The sequence below is a fragment of the Aulonocara sp. 'chitande type north' Nkhata Bay genome, linkage group LG20, assembly GCF_057382095.1.
Source record: "Aulonocara sp. 'chitande type north' Nkhata Bay isolate Kocher_YH1m ecotype deep benthic linkage group LG20, A_spYH_male_GT1.1, whole genome shotgun sequence".
In the NCBI taxonomy this organism is placed as follows: domain Eukaryota; kingdom Metazoa; phylum Chordata; class Actinopteri; order Cichliformes; family Cichlidae; genus Aulonocara; species Aulonocara sp. 'chitande type north' Nkhata Bay.
In genome coordinates, this window is record NC_141363.1 from 3,273,576 (window position 1) to 3,291,148 (window position 17,573).

General features: G+C 41.4%; 2 protein-coding genes across 4 annotated transcripts in view; both read left to right on the forward strand.

The window, feature by feature from the left end:
* The window catches only part of LOC147304851 (voltage-dependent L-type calcium channel subunit beta-4-like), a 31,661-nt gene extending 26,301 nt beyond the window's left edge, over positions 1 to 5,360 (forward strand). For 2 of the 3 annotated variants that reach the window (XM_086277030.1, XM_086277028.1), the window contains exons 8-14: positions 43 to 101; positions 333 to 433; positions 606 to 757; positions 1,767 to 1,862; positions 1,963 to 2,133; positions 2,229 to 2,276; positions 2,350 to 5,360. In XM_086277030.1, the coding sequence (XP_086133156.1) occupies positions 43 to 101; positions 333 to 433; positions 606 to 757; positions 1,767 to 1,862; positions 1,963 to 2,133; positions 2,229 to 2,258 (609 nt within the window). In that variant the 3' untranslated portion in view covers positions 2,259 to 2,276; positions 2,350 to 5,360. The remainder of the gene's footprint in view (positions 1 to 42; positions 102 to 332; positions 434 to 605; positions 758 to 1,766; positions 1,863 to 1,962; positions 2,134 to 2,228; positions 2,277 to 2,349) is intronic. The other variant, XM_086277029.1, reaches the window with a different exon arrangement.
* A 3,753-nt stretch (positions 5,361 to 9,113) lies between these two features.
* Positions 9,114 to 17,343, forward strand: rnd1b (Rho family GTPase 1b). The gene is made up of 5 exons (XM_086277436.1): positions 9,114 to 9,359; positions 9,850 to 9,937; positions 15,780 to 15,889; positions 16,013 to 16,147; positions 16,332 to 17,343. The coding sequence occupies exons 1-5, from the start codon at positions 9,240 to 9,242 to the stop codon at positions 16,575 to 16,577; spliced, it is 699 nt and encodes a 232-aa protein (XP_086133562.1). The 5' UTR covers positions 9,114 to 9,239; the 3' UTR covers positions 16,578 to 17,343.
* The last annotated feature ends 230 nt before the right edge of the window (positions 17,344 to 17,573 follow it).

Genomic DNA, 17,573 nt, shown 5'->3' on the forward strand with positions numbered 1-17,573 from the left:
TCACAACGTCCCTCACTTATCTTCCTTGTTTCTGTTTCCTAGGTAACAGACATGATGCAGAAAGCTTTGTTTGACTTCCTAAAGCACCGATTTGATGGCAGGTGGGTAACGGCTGTCTGTGTCACTCTCTGCAGATGCAGAGCAGCGTACAGTAACGCTATGTCTGAACTGCCGAGCTGCTTGTGTGTTTCTGCATTGCACGTTTCGTGCTCGAAAGCACACACGATGACGATGATTTATTTTTAGTTGCAAGCGAGAAGGAGCACGAGCTCGTCTCCTCCTTTGAAATGGAACAGTTGTGGATGTGGTGTGATAAGATGGTTCTTGTTTAGGATCACTATTACCCGGGTGACCGCTGATCTGTCATTGGCAAAGCGCTCAGTGCTGAACAAGAAAGCCATAATGGAGAGATCCAACACACGCTCAAGTCTGGGTGAGATTTAGAAAAATTTTTTTAAAAACTTGTCTTTGATCTTTTTTTGCTCAATAAAGATGGACAGATGGATGCTAAAAATAGATGCCCTTCTGTCTTCAATGACAGGAAAACTTAAATAAGTGATGCAGCTCTGTTAAAAGTGGCTTATGCAACTCTCTGCCATTCACAGCTGAGGTCCAGAGTGAAATAGAGAGGATCTTCGAGCTGGCCAAGTCTCTTCAGCTGGTCGTCCTGGACGCAGACACCATCAATCACCCAGCACAACTCCTCAAAACCTCTCTGGCTCCCATCATTGTCTACGTCAAAGTCTCATCACCTAAAGTAGAGTACAATCCTCAAAGCTGCCTTTCTGGTCATATTCTGGATTCTGAGCAAACTAGTGGTTAATTAAACCTCTGTGGCACTATTTTAATTATTTAAATATTTGCTGGTTCCCAGCATCTGAGGGATCGTACACAAAATGCCTTGTTTTAGATGGTAAATGATGTACGTGGTTACATGGTTCTCTCCAGGTACTCCAGCATCCTCCAGCAGTCCAAAGCAGTCCATGCAATTAAGAGTTAGGTTAACTGGTTATTGTAAATGACTCCTATGTGTGAATGGTTCTCTCTCTGTGTTGGCCCTGTGACAGGCTGGTGAACTGTACCCTGTCTCTCGCCCAATAGTAGCTAAGATAGGTTCCAGCCTCCCTGTAAACCTGAATAGGATGAGAGGAAGAAGATGGATGGATAAATGATTGGATGGATAAATGATAACAGAATTAGAAAGTTCAACTCGGAAGGTTTTAAAATAGTACACTCCCCGTACAGATTAACATTTGTTTGAAGGAGCTCAAAAGAGGCAAATCAATGAGGAGAAATCATTTGGAAGAATTGAAGAGGAATTGAGACTTTGATGACTCATAATGGCAGAACAGAATCCCAGCAGTGATAGGATTTAGAGCACTGAGTGACTCTGAGTGGGAGATGGGGAGGAAGTGGGTTGCACAAATGAGAGTCTGAAAGGGAGAATGAAAGAGAGCGTAGATTTAAACCACACAGAGTGGAGGCTGATTGGCTCAAATAAGGCAGGTGAGAAGATGATTGGACTCGAGTAAAGATGTCAATATTGAGACGGACAGCACGGAAAAGAGGTAGACATGGAGACAGGAAAGCAGGCAGATGAGTGATTACAGATCTTTCTTACTGAACGTACGCATGAGCGTTATTTAAACAATTTCTGTCTGTAAGGGGTGTGTCTAATGCGGTTAAAACGGATAAATTAATTGTATGATATTAAATTAAAACCATGCTCGTTCATTTTTTGTGTGTGTGTCTGAATCATCTGGCAGGTTCTTCAGAGGTTGATTAAATCTCGAGGGAAATCACAAAGCAAACACCTCAATGTCCAGATGATGGCGGGGGACAAGCTCGCTCAGTGTCCACCTGTATGTCACGTTATGTAATTAAATGATATTTTAAAAGTTTAAAAAGTTTTCATTGAAGGACTTTGTATAAGTTTTCTCTTATCATTTTCTGAATCAACAGGAGATGTTTGATGTCATCCTGGATGAGAATCAGCTGGAAGATGCATGTGACCACCTTGCAGAGTACCTGGAAATTTATTGGCGTGCTACGCACCTCCCCTGTTCTGCCCCAGTGAATCCCTTACTGGACCAAAGTGTGATAACTCCACCTTCTGCTAACTCCAGCCAACAGGTAAGAGGAAAAAGAAACTCCTCAGGTGGTGCTTGATTTACTACTTTCGGATGCATTATTAATCACATATCCTTTGCTTCCTGTGTCCACTCTAGTTTTCTGAGACTCAAGAGTTGATAGAATGAGCACTACTTCAGATGTAGGTGAGATGAAACTTACTTTTCTGGATCTGCTATCGTTACCGTCTCTTGAAATTTGCCCCTTCGACCTCTGCAGGAGCAGCTTGTGCTGTCAGCTGGGGTCAGACAGTCGTAGCGCACAGGGACCAGGGCACCACCAGGGGGCAGCAGCAGTCCTCGTCTCTCCAAACCTGGCCACCACCTTCTCCAGCCACACCTGGGCCAAAGAAAAGAGGAAAAGCAGAGTATGGTGAGAGAGAAGGAGCAGGAGGCTGGTGAGCTGGAAGGAGAGAAGACACAAAAAACAGGAAAACAAGAAGAAGGAGGAGAATGATTTGATTAATGCTGCAACAGAAGAAGGAGCCTCCACCTTACTGCTGCCCCCTCGGCAAAAGCTCCCTGCTCCCACTACCACGCGACAACTCAGGGCCAATTTCTACAGCTCCACGTGCACTGGTATTTCAGAAAAACAGTGTAGCAGTGAAGTTACAACTCACTATCTGCCCCCTTTCTCATATTTTTCTCTCACCGTGACCTTAAACCTGTACCTCACTCCCCGCTTTTACATTTGAAGTCACGTCTCCCACCTGACAAAGGTGCGCCAGCCTACGTTTGCTCACACAGGCAGATTCACCTCTCACTGTAGCTACATCACACCTGTAAAGTTCAGAGGAAGTTAGCCTACAGTCCTGTAGCATAGCAAAGCTACCAGTGTAAAACCTATACACCCTCCCAACACAGGGTTCCAGGGGGTCTGTGTCTGATACACGCCACTTAAAGAGGGTGACAGAAAATCAGCTTTGTATGTCTTCCATCTCTGCAGCTCTCGATGAGTTGTCATTCCAAATGTTTAACCAAATGTTTTCTCTACAGCACAAATGCAATGTCAGAGGCATCATGTTGTCACTTATGTTAGAGGACTCTTACTTTCCCTTACTTGCAGCTCCTGTTTTATGTTATTCTTTCTATTGACCTTTTTACTGTAACTGTCGTTACTACTGTTTATAATTCGTAAGCTCACTCTCAGTGTCACTGATTGCATATCTGTACACAACAGTGATGCTGAACACATGTATAACAAGCACAGACATGCACAGACGGTCTATATGCATCTTTGTCACAGCTATGAATGTATAAACGCTGGTCCACTGGCTTAGGAAGGATTACTTATAATAACTGTGGTTTGCAGATGATTGGAGGCAAAACCCGAAAAGGTCTGTTATCACATCTAAATATCCTAAATGCTTACACTTTACAAAGTTTGACTGTATTTACATGATTTTCCTACCCCAAAGAAAAAATAGTTTGTAAAATTGTTTTATCCTCCCAGAAATAATTGATCACAGATAACCCATGTTTAACATGAGCTATTCCACAACTGCTCCTGACTTAGGACTAACTTCAAAATGTTCATTAAGATGGTTTGAAAGTAAAACTTTGGAACCAATGAGCCAATAATAATAATAATAATAATAATAATAATAATAATAATAATAATAATAATAATGGAAATATTAGAAATGAGAAAGATTAATGATTCCCAACAACATCTGTAGACAATTAACAGTTAAATATTACCTCAGTGTGTCTTCTGAACGTGGTGCTTGGTGATTGTAGCTCTAAATTACAATAAGCGCATCACCGTAAGCTACGCAGCCAGGAACATGGTCATTTATTTATTTACGTCCAATATTTTGCTGTTACTCTCTGTCAATATAGCGTCAGCATTAAGTTGCTCTGTGAATAAGAAGCTGTGGACACTCACTACACTACACCACTGAGAAGACTTCATCTCCTCTACAGGAACAAGATCTCTGAGCACATGAACTGATTGTAAAGGTTTACTTCCTAACAAGCCTGGGAAAGTATTTTATTATCACTGGACATGAGGGTGACCTCTGGTGATGTATTTACATTAGTACCAGGTCTTATAACCATTATTACTTATTCTCTGCCCACATAGCAGGATATACATTATATATATGCATAGACTTTAATCAAAAACATGTCAGATTTCATGTGCGTACAACCACCAGTGTTCTCTTTTCTGCATCCATTTCATGTCTTGCATTGCTCACAAAAATGAATGCGTCTCAGTAAGCACTTCAATAATCGCATTAATGCAACTGCTTGTGTCATTTAAAGCAACAGAATTCTGCTAACATATCATACATATAAATAATCGAATATATGTGCATGATATATTGTATTCCTGTTTCATCAGAAGGGCTTTTTCAGATCAGCGTCACATGAGCCGTTCACTCTTCAGACTAAATCTGCGCGACCTATGTAACCACTTACATATGCATTATAAAGGCTTAAATGTAAATACTGTATATTAAATATGCAGATACTATTATTATTATTAGCAGATTGCACAATAACAGCAAAAGCTGACAGGTTTTAACCAGTACACAATTCTATAATCAGCGCCTCAGAAAGCATGTGTTTATATGTAATATCCTCTTTCTTTCCTTTTTTAAAGAATGGTGCACAGCTTATATAGGACCACTATTAAGGTTGCTTCCACTAACACCCTGATTCATTTCTGAAGGGCCGGGTTTGAGATACATAACTTCTACTTGATGAAACACAGAGAGCACAGTACCTTCTTTCGATAAAACCTACTCAGCTTCTCCTGTTGCTTAATTTTTATTGCAAGAAATTTATACAAAAGTCAATTATACTTCTTTGGTTTTCCAAAGCACAATTTTTTACAATTATCATTTCCTATTGCGTTTCACTTGCCTAAATTCTGTATGCAATACAAAGTTTAGCATCAACGAGACACTAGCTGAGACTATCAAAATATCTCCTCAGTTAAGATGGAGTATAATTGCACTACTATTATTTATACTAAACGTTATGCTGTACCCACCTCCAATACAGAGGAAAAAAACTGTTTGGCCTAATGATGATGTCAACGTTTCTCATCGTTTCTGACAAGTCTGCAAGATAAATGATATCCAACAGTGTCTGATGATGATGTGTAATGGGTGCATCTTTTGTCAATAGCACATGAGAAGGAGGAGGTGAATAAAAAAAAACATTTCATTAACGTTTGTGTGTGCCATGTGACTTTTCATCAGCTATTCACAAAACCACCAACAGAGGGCAGAAGTAGCATTCTAGCTATCTATGCAACAAACAAGATGCAGTTTCCCATTTTGACATCAATCAAACAAAATTGAGACAAACTGAAATTAAAGTTGTGAGTCTGTCCTCCAGCCACCCCATAGCACTGCCCAACTACACTACTGGACTAATTGCAGATGAATGTGAGGAAGAAAAATCTTGTGGAAATCTTCTACTATATAAGAAAGTTTCTTCCCTTAGTTGTACCTTGGCTGAGACACCCATGTTTAGCATAGTAAGAAGGGGTGGGAGGGGTCATAACAAATTTAACAACATATTCCGGATCTCTATAATCAACCCACACATACTTTTGCATCATTCACTGAAAAACAATCTACTAACATAATTTATATAAGTACTAATAAGCCACTTGTTTCGTTCATTATGACCTGTGTTTCCTATGTAAGCAATATATTATTGTATTATTCAATTAAGCGTCACTAGGGAGGCTGGAGCCTTTCCCAGCTAGCTGGGCGAGAGGCAGCCTACACCCTGGACAGTTCACCAGGGTTAACACAGCAGGCTAACACGGGATTAGAGTTAGAAACAAATCTGCTAACATTGTTCATATACATGTTATTTGGAACATGATCATCTTTTACCATTGGTCCAGGGCTTACAGTACCCTGGAAAGGTCTTGAGCCACCCCTCATTTCTTTCTGTTTTATTAGCAAAAACTGGGAAATAGGCTCAGTGTATGTGTAAACATACATGGAAACACAGTCTATAAGGCAAAAACAGACATTTTTTTTATTCTAATGAGACTGAAAGTCAATGTTTAGTATGGACATCTTTAACATCTAACATCTATTCTTTAACACAGCTCGATCGGTCTTGTAGGCAAGTTTCCTTGTCATTTCTTGAAGACGTCTTCGGGAAAAGTCCTCCAGCCTTTGAGTCCATTCTCTTCTATAATGATTCCACACTGCATCAGTATTGAGGTCCAGACTCTGGGGAGGCCCAGACTGGACTGGAAATGTTCTATTGGATGTTTTTCTTTCCAGGTTTGCATTTAGTAAACTGGCAGTGTGTTTGGGCTTTTGCCAGTCACACTCTTTGCATGTTGACAACCTTGACCTGCTGCTGATTTTGGGCTCTGTTCTTGTGTAATTTGCCTTTTCTCTCTCATTGCCTTCCTTAAGATGAACTTCTTGACAGCCATCCTTCCACTGCAACCATTCGTTATGAGGCTTCATTAAGCAGTGTATGGATCATCAGGCCCCGTGTCATGTTCTTGCTGGATTTTTTTCTTATTTATCATGAACATGACTTTCAATTAGTGTTCATCTGCTATGGATTGTTTTTCAATGTATTTTGTACAGGTTACTAGTAACAAGGTGACTAAAAATACAATTTCAAATCGGTTCTTTTCTAAATATTTTGTTATGTTTAGACACAAGATTGGTTAATCCCTTGATTTAGGCGATCTTTATATTCAAATGATGCACAGATCACTGTTAGGTGGCTTAACAAACAAACAAGAAAAAAAAAACAGCCAGGTAAAAGGACTGGACTCAAAATAAATGAAAAAGCAAAGCAGGAAAACCTGGAGCTCTCTCTGCAGTAGCTGCTGTGTACAGTACTCTATAAAACCATATTTCACGAACTGACAGATTTATATAACTTCCATATTTGATCGAATCGATGCCTATTTACAGAGAGACTCAAAAAATGCAAAATGATGCTTAAAGTGTGTTAATTTGATGTAGCACATGTTAAATTTATGCCAGACCTCCGGGGTTACAGCTCCATCTGGTGACGATTTTGTGGCAGAAAAATAAATAAATAAAATCAGAATCTTGACTCATCTTTTGTTTGTTTTTCTGGGGCTATTTGTAGACTGCCGCCACTCTCAGTCTGTTGATTTAGCTACCAACACTGTCACCCAATACATCAAGGTGTGATAGCCTAAAGTGTCAATGCTTCCTGCAGTCAGCCTCCTCCTACCTCTCTTCCTCATCTCCCTGTACCAGCCATATTGGAAGGTGTCACTTTATGCCTGATGATTATTCACAGCCACCTGTCTCTGTCCCATCAGAGGGCATCTGTGGTGATCACACAGACGTCATGCTGCAGTTAGTTTAGAAGGGTTAGAGAGAGTTCGTAACCTGCAACTTTTCTTTTTCATACTTTCTGCACCACTGTATCTTATTTACTTTACCGATCAGTGGGGAAGTATTTTTTAACTGACCTGTAATTAAATATTTAAAATGCAATAATTATGTATATTGATATTGCTCTAGTTGTAAGTAATGAAGCTTAGAGGTTTTACATTGTTTCTACTGGAGTTGCTGTGTTGTTGGATTAGTCGAAAACACACATTTTTATCGTGGAATACAAGTTTATTACTTGCCCTCACAGTTATTCTCACCCCTGCCTTCCTTTAGCCTGATTTCATAGCTTCTCCTGTTATCTAAGCAATACAAGATTTTTAGATAGATTTTTCTTTAACCCTTCAAACTCTAAAAACACTAAAACTTCAATTTATTTGAGCAAACCTCACAAACCAAATAGAGAGTACTACCTGGTAAGATGTGATCAACGGTGGGAATGAAAGGCTAACAGCATCATAGAACATTTCCCCCTGCAGTCACATCCTTTATTAACAACCTTATGTGTGATGGCAGCGAGACACGTTAGGCTGTAAAAGACAAGGCAGCTCGACGGATGAATGATATGAGCTGTTTGTGAACAAAGGCAAATTGCTTTGACCCACTGGGTCAAAACTGAAAGAGCTGTGATTGGCAACAGTAAGTAAATTAGCCAGGAGGTCGCCAGACAAAGAAGAGGGAAGTTAATTGACTTTTATCTTTTAATTTCCCCTTTCCTAACAACGAGGCGCTGTTTCCATACAGTAATAACCTCCAGGGTGTGAAAGTCAGCTTTTGCGTGTTTCCAGGGCTTTGAGAGACCAGGCCTCTGACTTGACCCTGTGGGAAGCCGATAGATGGTCACCTCAGGGGGGCCTCACACCGTCCCACCGCATGTCAACATGATGACATTACTGAGTAACCACACAGACAAAGGTCAGACCTTTGATCGGTAAACAATCATTCCAACGTTGCGCCATTCCCATCTATCAATCAGTGCTTTCAAAATGATGTTTGTACTATTACACTTCTATATAATATAATAGTGTTAAATAACAGACAGTCAAAGATTATACATAATTTGCCCCACAAATGGGGGAGAGATGATTTTTTTAATAATAATTTTTAAAAATACATTAAAAAAAAAAAAAAGCCGAAGGAGACGTGTTTGCTAAATAAATGTGACTTGACTGAAGTGCAAATCAAAATAAACTAATTAGCAGGGAGAGCCCCATTGTTCTCAGCCAGTGGTGCTATCGATTCAGCCAGTCGAGTCAATTTAATAAGTCAGTTTGTGACAAGACACACAGGTGACAAAACAACAGTCTGCAGGGGGTGGCTGCAGATTACATTGTTCTTTAATCTTCTATGTTAAAAAATAAAACTATGTAAACCGATGATTGCACAGGGAGATTACAATTTTTTAGTCCTACTCGTGGACAAATGCGTCTAAATCTATTACACTTTCTTTCTTGCACAATAATCTTGGAAGTATTTCGAGATATCTGCTGTCACATCCTCCCAGACAGAATAACTCGAGTGCAGTAAAGGGAGCCTGTGGAATGTTGCGCTCCTATTGGCTGCTGCTTGCCTGTATAAAGAGCCGCAGTGGCAAATTCAATCAGATCAACTGCGGGCATCCTTCGAGAGCGAGACACCGGGTTTCTCAGTCAAGCTGGGACAACAATTGCTGGGCTGTTCTGCTGTTTCTTTGTCTTTCCCTTTTTCTGCTAAATAAATCCTCTGGAGCATTGTTGGGATCATGAAGGAAAGGAGAAATACACAACCGCTGGTGGTGAGATGTAAACTGGTTCTTGTGGGAGACGTTCAATGCGGAAAAACGGCGATGTTGCAAGTCCTGGCGAAGGATTGTTATCCAGAGGTATGCAAAAATGTGACTCGTGTTGAAGTAAAATATATGAGCAGAAAAGTCTGCCCTGTGTTCTCTTGACAATCGTGGTGTTGGGTTTTCATCAAATGGTTTGGAAACGGCACGGAGAAAACAGTGCGTCTGTTGCGGATAGTGACATATTGCTTGCGCATTTCCTAAAATTTCTTGCTTTTAAGTTTATTTCCTATTTACTGACCTTTATATCATCGGTAGCATTATTGTTTCATCATGTGGTCAGTGGAATTATGTTCTCTGCGCATTCTTAGCTGGTGGCCTGCGTTGAATATCTCCTGCAGCTGCAGCGATTAAAGTGATTAATTGATCCGAAATTCTGTCAAATTGAGAAGAGATATAGATTTGTCTTATTGTTTTATTGGTCAGTGCGTGTGTTTTGTGTATAGCACTGATTAGTTAACTTCCATTACCTGTAGCTGCCTGACAACTCCCCACTAACGGCACCGTGTTGCTAATTGCTCCCCAGACCTACGTGCCCACGGTATTTGAAAACTACACAGCCTGTCTGGAACTGGAAGAGCAGCGAGTGGAGCTCAGTCTGTGGGACACTTCAGGTAACCGATCACCTTTTCCGTGTGCATGTGGTGTGTGATCTGCAGTCCTGCTTGCCGCACTGAAGAGGATTTGGCAATGCCGCGTGAATGTAATGAGTGTTTGTTTTTGCTGGAACACCAGTCTCTGTATTTTTTCCCAGTTATTCATTTTCGTCATGACATTTTTTTATTTTGGAGGACGAAAATGGAAACATTGTGTTGTTAAACATTGGTAAATACTTAGGGAAGGGCTTTATAGTCTATTTCCCCCCTGTTGATGCAGAGGTACATGGGATGTGTACTTGTTGAACTATATACTCTTTCAAATCTCCCATTTACTACAAATTAAATTTCCTCCGATATGAAGTGTCCCCCTTTTTGGATGTGTCTGGATGTAAAGGACTCTGCAGATCTACAAGTGCATTTTTGTGCCAAGTGTGTTGCAGTGGAAAAACTGGGCAGAAAAGACTGATTATTCCGCCTCGCTTGTTTTTAATGCTGACTCCGTGCATCATGTGTTCATTTACACTAAGCGTGAAAAAGAGGGTCAATGTGTCATTGTAGATCTCCCAGGAAATCTGCTGTTCAGACTGTTGACCTGAATACTGCGAGCACGGGTCTGCAGCACCTGTTTGATTCCCTTCATGCTCGCTGCACAATAGTTTCTCTCGCCAGGCCACATTCCTCTCCGTCCACACTCGTGCTGCAGCCTGACTAGGTCACACTGGCAGTACAAGTGTGATTATTTATTCATTTTTGTGCACACCTGTGTCTGTGTACAACAGATCCTTTATATAACAGACCCATTTGTATGAGATGATGCAGTATTTACTGTGCTCTCATATTTTTTCCCCCTCCCATTATCACAAAGCGGCAAAATGAGGAGAAAAGTGAGTGTAATTCCGTCCCCAGACCAAATCCCGTTTTTAATCCCAGACTTTGGACCTTTGGTCTGGCCAGCAGGAGTGGGCCTGGTGCCCAGGGATGATGGGCACACAGAGCTACATTCTGTTGAGCAGGACAGTTTTTCTGGAGCAGACAGATAGGAGGGAGCTCAAAAAACTCTAGTGACCTGCATTCCCCCTCCATATGCTGCTCCAGGTCAGCCACTCAAACAGCATGATGCAAGGGATTAAGACTGTGAATGGGACTGCTGGGCAACCTCTTCTGACTGACCCAGTGAGTTTGTGGCTCTTTCTTTCTTTCACTTGAGCGTTCCCTTTGTTGCTCCCTCTTTGCTACTTTCTGGCTAATCTGCATAGATTGCCACTCCCTGCCCTTTACCAAACACCTATGGCACAATTCAATACCAAGTACAAAAGAGTACAATATGCACGTGCATAGCAGACTATTTGAAAATGGGCCAAAAAAAATAAAATCTATTTTTATTCACAATAGATTTGATTTAAAAGACCTGCCCCTCACACTCTCAGAGGAGACCGCATGTGGTCCCCTTCCCCCTCATCTTTTATAGATGACTCTTTTATCACAGGTATCTGCTGTCAGGCTCGTGGTGATGGGTGACAGGCAGAAAGGGGTATTTGTTAGCCACACCGCACAGTTTCCTCTCCTGTGCTGTAATTTGCTCTAATTGCGTGGAGTTTGTGCCACCCTGGCCCACACCACACTGAGACGGTCTCCTCATTATCCCAGCTCCCCTTCATTGATTGCACTGACCTCATCACTGGCTCCACATGGCAGGCGGCTCCTTCTCTCAGCTCCAATATGGATTTACAGTCTAAAATCAATCCACCAGTTTTAACCAGGCTTATCTGATCAGGAATGCTGGGGAAAAGGGGAAAGAAGGGAAGCTGAGCTCTGTCTGGTGTAGCGCACAGATAGTGAAAATAAATCCCATTAAGATGTTGGTGTGTAATTTATTTCAGGTTTAATGATGTTGCTGACGAAGCCTTGAAGTTCAAGATCGTACTGTGTGTGTGTGTGTGTGTGTGTGTGTGTGTGTGTGTGTGTGTGTGTGTGTGTGTGTGTGTGTGTGTGTGTGTCTATATAATCACTTATTGTATGATGTATACATAATACTGACTTGGAATGAATCCAATGTCCATTTAAGCTGATGAAACACTCTGCTGGATTGTAAAAGGGGGCATTTTTAATATTTAATTGTCATGTTGATGACCATATGTCATGTGATTTCTCTAATAGGCACCCAGTTTGTAAAACTTAGGTGCTTTTTAGAATTGTAAGCAGGTACAGTTTAATTCCTCCATCTTTTTCCATCATTGATTCATCAGTGATCTATTTTTTTTTTTATTTTTATTTTTTTTATTAGTAGTGTTTAGCTTTGCTAAATGTTTCATGGACTGTTGTCCAACAATCAGTTTACACTAGCTGAGAAAAACCGGCTATATTCTCAAATGTTTCCTGCCTTATTTTATCCAAATCAACATTTCAGGGTTTTTAAATCAAACTCTTTGATGTTGGACTTAATTTTCTTAATCCAGTGTCATCAACTATGATGATGTCAAAGTAAAGCTTGTTAGCAGATCATATAACGCTTAGGAAAAAAGCACCTCCTTCACCCTGCAGGGGGCTTCAGCACTAATTCTGACTGGCTTATGTGAATCCAGGGAACAACTGCTTGATGCAATATAATATGTTTTTTGGAGCGTGCTGTGAAGTCCGTAGTCCTGCGGCAGCACCACAGCTCCCAGTCGGCTGAGTGTGGGTGGAGGCGCAGGGCTCCTCTCGTCCCCATATCTGTGAGTCATCCCATCACTGGATCATTAATCTGTCTGACCTCCGCATTTTCGTAGTGAGAGGAGGAGTGCTAATGATGAAAACAGGCTATGTCACTCACTCGATTTTAGCACACATCCACAGACACACAGTTATACTCTCGCTCGGGCAAACACAAAGCCGATCCTCCCCTCCCCCACCTGTAGCCTTCAATACAAGGGCCTCCGTCTTCAGCCCTGTGAAGCCTACATCCACTTAGGCCCAATCCTCACCTCAAACACTCAGATCTGGGCACCGCACCATCAAGACGGATGAAGTTCAGCTCAGCCACAAGAATTTGGTTATACTCCTTTTTCTTTTCTGCCTCACTCTCCATGTTTTATGCCTCAGAAACTCTCCATCTGTTGTATAGAGGCATGCAAGGAGGAAAGCCATAATTTGGGCCATGCTTATAGGCGCTGCATGAGCACCCAAACCATTGTGTGGTTTGCTGCAATGGAGAAAGGAAGGGAAGAGAGTGAAAGAGACAGATAGCAGTAACCTGTGATATTACACTGCAGGGGGTGAGGGATTAATGGCAGAGGAGGTCTCTTTGTGATATGGCTCAGTAGGGTATACTTTGGCTCCCGCTCTTCTTTTTCCTGTGGCTTTTTCTTGCCACAATAGTAACAGCTATTTCTTCCAAGATTAGAAACTAGGCCCTGGTGTGTAAGGAAGGTGCTGCCGAAGCTGCGCCTATGCCAAGTAACATGTTACGGGGGGTTTGAATACTAATATTGAGGTGCTGTATGTTGCTGTAAGTACAGTATGTTTACTGATTTGTGCATTGTTTGTCCAACACAACAAATAGAAGTTTTATTTATATGTGAGGACAATAGTAACCAAAAACAAAGAAAGAAAGGTGGGGGAGGCTTAGATGTCCTTTGCATCCCCCCTTCCATCTTGGCAGGCTAATTGATTTGTCAGCTTTAAAAGCATCGGCTCTCGGACCTCTGGTGTAGCCTTCCATTGATTGTTGCATTTAGATCAGTGGCCATTTAATGCAGAATCACATCTTGTTTGCTGGCTCTGTGATAACCCCTCACAGGAGATTGAAACGATTTCTGGAGCACCCGACCTCTGACTTTCCCATTATATACCTCACGTATATGGCGTGGCACCGAAACTCGTAATATTAGTGTCTCTAATCCTTCTGATTTTAACATGTGTGATTTTTAACATGTGTGACATGACATATGTCTCAAATTCTTCAAACACAAAGTTGTGTTTGTGGCTTTTCTGCTACAATTAGGTGTATGTGGTGTAAAAGCGATGGTGTTTTCTTATATGTGACATCTGTAAATAATTTAATCAAATTGTCTCTTTTTTTTTTTTTTTTAACTCAAGAATAGAAAAAAGTCATTTTTATTTCTAAAGGCATGGAAATGGAGCTGTAACGCAAGCATGTTCCTTTGTTCTTTTGCAACAGTGTTTACTTTCTTCAGGACATTGAGTCCTGAGGAATTTCATCACAGCTTGTCATTATTCCACTCACGGCACCCAGCAGCTGGCAAATTCAGTTTTACCCTTTGATAATGTGGAAAATCATTAAGTATTCATAAGCACATATCCGTTTTTGTGTACACATACATGCACGCATCTGTGTTTTCATGTGCTTTTTTTTTTATGTTTTCTTCTGCTGCATTGTTTCTGCACCGTAAATCAATTAGGACGGTTGTGCAATGAGTTATTACACAGACTGCTTGTGTTATCTGTAGCTATAAAAGGAACGCTGAATCCCTTTTGGGATTCACACAGACTAAAGTAAACATGTTAATCCCATTGAGCAGCCCCTCTTCTGTTTCATCTGATAAGGGACCGGATTCACCTCTGCATGCATCTGAATTTAAAAAGTGTGCGTCTGTGTTAGCGCTTGTGGTTCCGGCGCATGTGAATCATTTTGTGTGATGGGCGTATGTCTGTGGTCCCAAACTCTGTCGCAGAGAAGAGGAATGTCCCCAGCAGTAGGTGGGTGGGCCGCTAGTGGTGTAAAATGATTGAGTGGCAGTTAAGGCGAGCCTTTACAGAGAGCCAGGAGGAATGCCTGATGTAGACGGTGGATTCCAAGGCTGTTGCTGTGGTAACAGAGGGACTGGAGGTATTGCTTGCCGAGCAGAGGATTTTTGGGGGGGTGGGTGGCTTACTTAAGGATTCTGAGCATGAGTGGGAGCGTCTGCCTGCCCCGAGCCCTGCCGTTCCACTTGCGTAATCTACTGCAAGAGAAGATCAATGAGGATTTAGTGCTCGATTGTCATCTTCACTTCTAAAATGCCAGCCAAGAATATAGGAGCAGCAAAAGTAGCAGTTTTACCAACAGCAAAGCGGAGCTCAGTGGGAAGAAGTGATGCCGCGCACACCTAACTTAAGCAGATGATTTCTCTTGCTCTTCGTCTCCTGCTCAATCTTCTTTTTTTTTTTCTTTTCTTTTTTTACCAACTTCCTGTTCTCACAGCTCTTGGATCTGGCCTAAATTAAAAATGAAAAAACAAATTGCTCTAAACTTGCATGTATACACACTTTATATTACAAATGTAGCTTGAAGCATTGCACATTTAAGATGGATACTTAATTGATCCCACAAGGGAAATTATTGTGTTACAGCAGCAGGATAAAGAATAAAAATGGCACAGCCTACAATTAACAACAGATGCATATACTGTTATGTATGTATAAATTTTGTATAACAGTCATTTTTAATAAAACAATGAAAATTAAATAAACATGAGGTTACATTAAAGAAGAGAGAGAGATATTAGTGCAAATCGCATTAACAAGTAATATGTAAAGTGTAAATCTAAGAAACATACTTTTACAGTTTTCTGTACCATCAGATGTTAAATAACCTGAACAGCAAATGTGTTCATTCACACCTAACTATGGCTATGCAGGAGTTCTCTTTTGTCACACAAACCAGCAATATGAAGTTACTATTAATTGACCTGGCATATTAAAGAAGACTAGACTTGGTTAAACAGCAGCAAAACTGGAAGTTTCCTCTTAAAAAAACATGATTAAAAATATTTCTGAGCATCCAAAAGTTCTAGGAAATGTTTTATGGAATGCAAAACTACTTTTGTCTACATTTTCATAGTTTGTTATAACATTGCTCTCCTCTCTCTCCTGTAAGGTTCTCCGTACTATGACAATGTGAGGCCCTTGTGCTACAGTGACTCAGATGCAGTTTTGCTGTGTTTTGACATCAGCCGCCCAGATACTGTGGACAGCAGTCTGAAGAAGGTAATGACTTAAGGTCACTTTACTTCAAAGTCCTATTCTCTCTTGTAGCCTACTGTGACTCCAAAGTGTATTAACAGACTATTTGTCACCATACACCAACTGATCACCTTTTTGGGTCCACAGTGGAAAACTGAAATTCTGGACTTCTGTCCAAGCACACGTATTTTACTCATCGGCTGTAAGACCGACCTTCGCACAGATGTCTGCACACTGATGGAGCTGTCCAATCAGAAGCAGACTCCAATCACCTATGAACAGGTGAGACAAAAGAAACAAACGAAGATCCATGTGTGTGTGTGTGCGTGCAGATTTTTACAACTATGCCTTTCCTGTAACACCCCGTCCCAAAGGACTTGTCTCCACACTATATCACAGGAAAAAATTAAACGGCACCATGGAAGAATATCATGAACAGTATCGGTTATTGCTTCATTTATTGCAGGGTTCTGCTATGGCTAAGCAGCTGGGTGCAGAGGCTTATCTCGAGTGCTCGGCGTTCACCTCAGAGAAGAGCATTCACAGCGTATTCCGCACCGCTGCGATGGCCTGCATCAACAAGCTGCAGCCTCTCCCGAAGCCCAGCCCCACCCGACGCCTCTCCAAAAGACTTCTTCACCTGCCCAGCAAGTCAGATTTGATCTCCACCACCTTCAAGAAGGAGAAGGCCAAGAGCTGCTCGGTAATGTGAGTGGAGACCTCTTGGGTTACAGTCCTCACATTAAACCCACATCCCCTGCGTCTTTGGTCTCGGGGAAGGGGGGGTGGGCACGATGGTTTTATCAGGGTTACCTGCTGAATCCTTCCCTCACCCCCCCAAGAAACCAAACACCACTCAGAAGAGGTGGACACTTCGCTGTCCACTTGCTCCTGAACCTTTTAGTGCACCTCCATCCTTTTCCACTGTTTATTTTTTGTTTGTTTGTTAGTTTGTTTTTTGCTTTCGAACAAATCATATCAGTCGAGGTTTGATCACCAAGCTACCATTTTATTTTCACCTGTGAACAGTATGCAACTACAATGGTGTTACATCTGTCTAATTTTATTATCTATAGGCACATGTTGATTTTGTCCGAAATGGAAATGTGCAACGTGTGACGTTTAATCTTGTGATGTAAATGCCTCTCGAAAAATTCAGTGGATATTTTTTTTTTCTTTAACTCAAAAAATAAATCTAGCATGAAACCATCAGGAAATAGCAAAAATCCTGTACATCCCTCTTAGTAAGGTGTGTGGGGTGTGAAATAGTGTGTCACTGGTTTCCCCATTTACTGGAAGTACATAGAATAGATGTACAGGGAGCAATGGGACAAACCGTGAGAGCTATTACATAGAGAGATGTTCTTATTGTCTCAGCAGTGATGACAGCAGGGATGAGAGCAGTGAGCACAGGCTGCTGTGCTTACAGCAGTCTAGGCTATGCCAGCCTGCACGGATTCTTGATGCATGGCTGGATAGTGTTGCTCTGCAAGCTTTCAGTGGAATAACCGGAAGATGCTGAAGAGGCTCCGTGTACACAAAACGACTGCAGAAATGCGGAACGGACACAAAATATAAGCAGAGGTTTAGCTGGACTTCCAGGGTGTCTTTTATCACTGCTGGAGTCTGGTGGGATAGACACATTTAATTGCTCTTGTGGTGACCAGGAGCTTAACCACAGTCGGTTCAATGTTGAGCTTAGCTTTGC